Source organism: Monopterus albus, unplaced genomic scaffold (genome assembly GCF_001952655.1).
Source record: "Monopterus albus unplaced genomic scaffold, M_albus_1.0 scaffold260.1, whole genome shotgun sequence".
NCBI lineage: Eukaryota > Metazoa > Chordata > Actinopteri > Synbranchiformes > Synbranchidae > Monopterus > Monopterus albus.
The window spans coordinates 374,519-381,676 of NW_018128140.1; the positions used below are offsets into that span (position 1 = coordinate 374,519).

The window sequence follows — 7,158 nt, forward strand, 5'->3', positions numbered from 1 at the left end:
CTCTTGTGCCACCGGGACCCGACCCTATGGGCTGATAACGTGGCCTGGGTGGAATATTCCCACAACTCTCTGCCTTCAGCCGCTACTGGTATGTCCCCTTTTGAGTGTGTGTATGGATACTCCCCCCCCTTATTTCCCAGTTTGGACCCAGAGGTCCGGGTGCCGTCTGCATCCACCTTGGTTCATCGCTGTCACCGAGCCTGGAGAAGAGCCCGCCTAGTCTTGCTCCGTTCAGTCCAGGCATACAAGAAATGGGCCAACTTACACCGGTCCCGAGCACCTGTCTACCAGCCCGGCCAGAAGGTCTGGTTGTCAGTTCATGACTTACCCCTTAGAACCGAATGTTGCAAGTTAGCTCCTAGGTTCATAGGGCCATTCCCCATCTCCAAGGTAATTAACCCTGCAGCGGTCCGCCTCCGTCTGCCCCCCTCTCTTCGAGTACACCCCAGGTTTCACGTATCCCCGGTCAAGCCTGTTCGGTCCAGTCCCTTGGCTCCTCCTCCGGTGCCTCCGCCTCCTGCTCGCTTCGTTGCTGGGGGTCAGGCCTACAAGGTCCGGCGTCTCTTGCGGTCCCGGAAACGTGGTCGGGGAATCCAATACCTGGTGGACTGGGAGGGGGACCGTTCTCCCCGTTCCCCTGAGACCCTGGACCCACCTCTCTGTGGACTTTGTAACCGGCCTTCCCACATCACGAGGTAATACTACCATCCTCACTATTGTGGACAGGTTTTCTAAGACGGTACACTTCTTACCACTACCTAAATTACCCTCAGCTAAGGACACAGCCCAATTCCTCATCCTACATGTGTTCCGGTTGCATGGTCTCCCCAGGGATGTGGTGTCAGACAGGGGACCCCAGTTTGTGGCCCGTTTCTGGACAGAGTTTTGTCGGCTCCTGGGCATCTCTGTTGGTCTCTCCTCAGGTTCCCATCCGCAGACCAACGGGCAGACTGAAAGGCTCAATCAACAACTGGAAACTGGCCTGCGCCTCTTGTGCCACCGGGCCCCGACCCTATGGGCTGATAACGTGGCCTGGGTGGAATATTCCCACAACTCTCTGCCTTCAGCCACTACTAGTATGTCCCCTTTTGAGTGTGTGTATGGATACTCCCCCCCCTTATTTCCCAGTTTGGACCAAGAGGTCCGGGTGCCGTCTCCATCCGCCTTGGTCCGTCGCTGTCACCGAGCCTGGAGAAGAGCCCGCCTAGTCTTGCTCCGTTCAGTCCAGGCATACAAGAAATGGGCCAACTTACACCGGTCCCGAGCACCTGTCTACCAGCCCGGCCAGAAGGTCTGGTTGTCAGTTCATGACTTACCCCTTAGAACCGAATGTTGCAAGTTAGCTCCTAGGTTCATAGGGCCATTCCCCATCTCCAAGGTAATTAACCCTGCAGCGGTCCGCCCCCGTCTGCCCCCCTCTCTTCGAGTACACCCCAGGTTTCACGTATCCCCGGTCAAGCCTGTTCGGTCCAGTCCCTTGGCTCCTCCTCCGGTGCCTCCGCCTCCTGCTCGCTTCGTTGCTGGGGGTCCGGCCTACACGGTCCGGCGTCTCTTGCGGTCCCGGAAACGTGGTCGGGGAATCCAATACCTGGTGGACTGGGAGGGGTACGGTCCGGAGGAACGGTCCTGGGTACCCTCCCACCATATCTTGGACCCGTACCTCATTCGGTCGGCACCCGCCGGGCGGTTGTCGTGGGCCCGCCATGTGAAGGGGGGTTTTTCTGTTGTGCCTGTGCCCTCCTTCCTGGCCCCCTCCTCCCTCCCTCCCTGCTTGGTTTGGTTTTGGTTTGGGTTTGGATGTCTGGGAGCCATCCTTGTGGGGGGGGGGTACTGTCACGATTCGGTTCCGTTGCTTCCTGTCAGGCTTTTAGTTTTACTTTACTTCCTGTTTTTGTTTTTCACCTTTGTTTCGGTCACTTTACGTTCACTAATCACTTACATTAGTTTCACCTGCTCCCACTAGTTCGCACCGTAATATAAGCAGCCTTCACCGTCCTATCCCTGCCAGATTGTTCTAGACTCTAGCTCTGACTCTCCAGCATCCATACCTTGCCTGACTCTGTTTCTGACCTTGGATTGTTTGTTTTGACCACCGTTTATTGCCTATGTCCTTCCTGATTGCCTGCAGTGTACCGACCTTCTGAGCTTCCCCTGGACCTCTTGAGTTTTGAATCCCCTGGCTACACCTGTTTACTGGCGCTGACCCTGGACTGTCTATTCGGCCTGATTGTTATACCTGGACTGTGTATTGGTTGCCTAGTTATCACAAGTAAAAACCTTTTTGTTCAATCAGTTTGTCTGGTTTTATAATTGAGTCCACCACTAACACCGTTTGACGTCCTTATACGCCAAATCTGACAGTTTCCTTACTGTGCATATGACAATAAACACTGATTTAATTTTATATGCTCTCATATTTTTATCATTTGGGATCAAAGTAAAAAATGGGGCGTAGTGATCTGCACAGGGGGATGGCGTTCTCAGATGTTTTTTTTTGTTTTGTTTTGTTTTTTGTATATCAAGTAATTCTTCACTGCTGATTTTAATTTCTTTTTGGTGGATGGAGTTTGGTGATAGGCTACCTGCCTCCTTCTCTCCGCCATTTGTCCGCTACATGCGCACGGTGCCTGTTGCTGATTCAGGCAGGCAGTTGATGGTGAAAGGTGTGCACAGTGTTTTTATTTCAATACCGGTAATAATCAAATGTGCATGGTATTATAACCATCAATTTTCATCCCATAGTATACCATGAAACCAGTATACTGCTGCAACCCTCTAACACTGATGATGATTTCATTAGAAAAGCTCAGGAGATTGGTAACAAAACACTTGTTAGTTGCAGCCCTGCAACCATATAAAGTATCAGTAGTTACTGTTTATGAAAGCCAGTGAAAAAAAGGCAAAATATTAAACTGTTCTCTTTTTCTCCCTTCTTTGCCCCACACCATCTCTCTGAAGGAATGCTGGAATGTGTCCCTCATGCAGTGACAGGACAGAGACCCAGCCTCGGACAGCAGGGCACCCAGTCCAAGATCAGCAGGACGACGTGTGCCAGCAGCAGCAGAGGAGTGGAGGTCAGTGACTCCTCTCCTCTCCTTAGGTGTGAACTCAGTACCTCTGTTGAGAGCAGAGACTTGCTGCAGGAAACAAACCCACACCAGTATATTGATGATGGCAGCAGTGACTCAGAGTTTGATGTGTTATGTGACAATGATAAAAGAACCAACTCATTGGTTGAGGAGTTTTTTGATGAGCCCTCAGGGACTGAAGCTGAAGGAAGAAGGCCATCTTCTTCATACTCGATGGCAGCAGTTGATTTTCCATCAGCCTCTTCCAGTGTTAATGACTGGACTCATTACAGCTCCTCTTTCCAACTGTCCCAGCCCCTCAATGATGGCACCAAAGTGCACCATCGAGGTGGCTCCAAGGAGAGACTGTTTGTCTGCAGCTACTGTGGAAAAGCTTTTAACCGGCCAAAGAAGGTGGAGATCCATCAGCGTGTTCACACCGGGGAGAAGCCTTTCAGCTGCTCTACATGTGGGAAGATGTTCTCTGAGGCAGGAAACCTGAGGAAACACCAGAGAGTCCACACTGGGGAGAAACCGTACAGCTGTGGGATGTGTGGCAGAGGATTTGCTTGGATAAGAAACCTGAAAACACACAAGCAAAAGAGCCACCCTGAAATTTATACTGAAGTGTAGACCTGGGATGAGACCTGAACTGTCTTCTGACCAAAAATTTATAGTGGGACTCATCAAAGACTTGTTTGTAGGCGTAAAAGACTTTTTGCTTAACACAGTGAACATAATTTGTGCACAGTTATCTTCTTAAAAACTAAACATTTACATAATATTTAACAAAATGTTTTAAATGTGACATTTTTTAAAATACAGAAATAAAATTACAATTAATTAGAAATGCATTTCAGTCTAGTGTCCGTGCAGATTCTCAGTCATCCAGGTAAGCTGAAAAAAATCAACTGGACTAGGTTTTTAGGTCGAATACGTTTCACCTCTCATCCAAGAGGCTTCATCAGTTCTGCCCGATGGATGAATGGTTAATCGGATTTTGAAGCTCCAGAGAAGGTGATTTAATTTGGGACAGCAGGACGGTGTGTATGGAATGGGTTAAAATGTAGAAGGTCACCAGACTCTATGATAAGATGATCTTAACACACAGACTTACAGTGGGATTCAGAGATCACACTAGACTTTATTGTTGTCTGTCACTTTGACACATTTAATTTTCATTTTCAGTTTTCATCACCTCATTTTTCAATGCCATAAAAATTACTGTGCTTTTTAGTAGTCTAACTTTAAGTTGGGGTAGATCGCCCTAGTGTACTAATTTGTCAAAATGACGAATGGCCTTCAGAAAAAATTCTGACAGAAAATAATTGGCTAACACCTTATTTCCTCTGGTGGGATAAGATATTCTTAAGGTGATTTTGGGAAATGGGTCTCTGTTTACTTGTTGACCAAAATAAACTGTGCTGCTGTCAAAAATACTCTGCAGTCAGTTTATGTCACCAAAAATCTCTGGCCTGGAAACTGAGAGCATTAGAATTACAGCATACTACACAGTCTCTACCACTGGAGCCCCACAGCACACCCTGTTCTTTTTTTCTTTTTTTTTTTTTTAACATTTTTATGGGTTTACAGCTTAATTTTCAAATAAGCCAAGGCAGTGCTGTTAAGATGAAGGCACAGGTAAAGGCCTAGTCATGCTTTCCATGTCTGTTACAGTTCAGTGACATAAATTTTGTCATCTTCCCAGCTCCACGAGGGTCTGGACGTACTCAGAGAAGACATCTGCAAAAATTTGCATCTGTGTTGACTGTACACAGATCAAAAGCCTCAACTGCTTATGTACCACAACACTTTGCCAACGTTGTTGTAGGCAGACAGAAGTAGACCCCTAGATTTGAAGTGTGATTAGGAATCTGTGCATGTCCTCACCTGTGTCCACGTGCTCAGGAGGGTAGTATATGAAAAGCATAATTTGACCTTAAAGCTACCATATTGATGTGTAATCTCAGCCAAATCACAACAGATCTTTTTGGTCCCATAAAGATAAGACGGTATAGTCATAATTAAACTGAAAGAGAGCAAATATCACTCAACAGTAGGTACAGTAAGTAAGCATTAACTGATTGGTCCGAACATGGAGGAACAACTGGTTTCACTTGCATTGTCTGTAGGAGATTTTAAAATGTGACTTGTCCAGTGATCAGTGTTACTATGTTGTTCTGTGGTTGAAATAAATAAGAGGACAGCCTGGTGGAAAGCAAACAAAATCACTAAATCACCACTTGCACCATGTAGATACACTCCAATTTGGCACAACCCTGATTTTCAACTGCATAATAACCCTATCCATTTCCCAACATGGCAACACAAAGGAATCACTCACATCACCTATTTGAAAATAACTAGTTCATATCATTTAATACATTGATCCAGAAGTACGGAGTTCAGAGAGAACAGTTCCTCCAGTACAATCAACTAAAATCCATAATTAGTTCAAAGATTAGTGTAACCAATAACCCACTACAACCCTCCACATTAATTGAAGAAATTGTGAAAATTGCATCCTCCAAGAAAATAATATCCAAGCTATATAAATATAGACTCAACAATCACAATACCAAAACTCAAATGGGAAAAAGATTTAACTCTCCCTCAGCTCCGACTTCTGGACAGAAATTTGCAATAACATCTTTTCTATGACCAGCAATGTAAACTAGCAACTTATACAATACAAGACCATCCACAGGACCCATATTACACAAAGCAAAATGTTCAAAATAGGTTTCACTGACACAGACATCTGTTCACAATGCACTCTAGATTGCACCAACAATTATTTTCATGCTACTTGGACCTGCCAACCAGTTCATTCCCACTGGATAGCAGTGACAGAGAAACTCTCCACCATCTTGGGCTGTAGAATCCCTCCTTCTCCATCACTTTGCTTACTCGGTAATATCATAGAAATCGACCACCTACCAAGTAAATACAAAAACCTACTCCTCATTTCTCTAGCTATTGCCAGGAAAACAATCTTTCAAAACTGGAAATCAAAAAAATCACTACACATAAACCACTGGACCAACCTTCTTATAGAATACATCACATTAAAGAAAATGGCATCCACTCACAAGAATAGTTTATTTGCTTTTTATGACACATGGAACCCATTTTTAACACATTTCAATTTGAATCAAATACTTGGGGCCGAGGCCATGCACATTCCCACCAACCTCTAGAAGTGTAACATGCTGATTTTTTAATAGTACTGTTATCATCATTATTAATGGTTTTTTTTTTACTTCCCTCCTTTTCCCTTTCTTGCATTTCATAGACTGCATAAGTTGGAAATACCCACACTTCACACACTACAACCTCGTTAAACACACTATATCCTTTTGTAATGTCATGTAACTGTTGTCTTGTCTCCCATGTAAAAAAAAAGGAATAAATAAAAAGTGCTTGTTTTGGAATTCAGACTTCTAAGTAACTAGGTCTGAAAATGACATCCACGTGCTCCATGCAAGTGTTTCAGAGCACTGTTAAGAAGTGGGCCGTCTTTCTAAATGGGACACATTTCATGTGCTTCATAATTGAAATATTACTCATTGTGCAGGGTTTCATTTATGGAATAAAATATGCTACTTAAACCATCATTGTCCTATTTTAAAGAAACTGAATGTGAAATAAGTATAGTTCTCTTGACTTGAATCTCAAGGGAGTGAATTCAGATCTGAAGAAATATTGATGCAAGTCAGGAGAGCGGAGTAGAGACTGAATTATTTTCTGACAAAAAAACATCCCAAGGCCTTAAATCTTATCAAGGAGCACTGGTTTCAGCATGACCCTAGTCTCGCAGGGGTCATTCTATAGCAGTGGTCCCCAACCCCCGGGCCGCGGACCGGTACCGGTCCGTGGATCAATTGGTACCGGGCCGTACAAGAAATTATTAATTATTTCCGTTTTATTTATTATCTGAGTCTGAACGATCTTTTATTTTGAAAAATGACCGCATTCTCTCGGTTACATCTCGGTCACTTGAGCGCCAAAACTGGCTTACTTGTGCGACATATTCAGCCTGCTCAATGAACTCAATCTGTCACTTCAGGGGAAAATGACAACTGTCTTC

At 44.9% G+C, this 7,158-nt stretch overlaps 1 protein-coding gene across 1 annotated transcript in view; it reads left to right on the forward strand.

Moving 5' to 3' along the window:
• The window catches only part of LOC109972532 (Krueppel-like factor 5), a 52,134-nt gene that overhangs the window by 11,552 nt on the left and 33,424 nt on the right, over positions 1–7,158 (forward strand). The window contains exon 4 of the mRNA XM_020621464.1: positions 2,959–3,074. Coding sequence (XP_020477120.1) covers positions 2,959–3,074 — 116 coding nt within the window. The remainder of the gene's footprint in view (positions 1–2,958; positions 3,075–7,158) is intronic.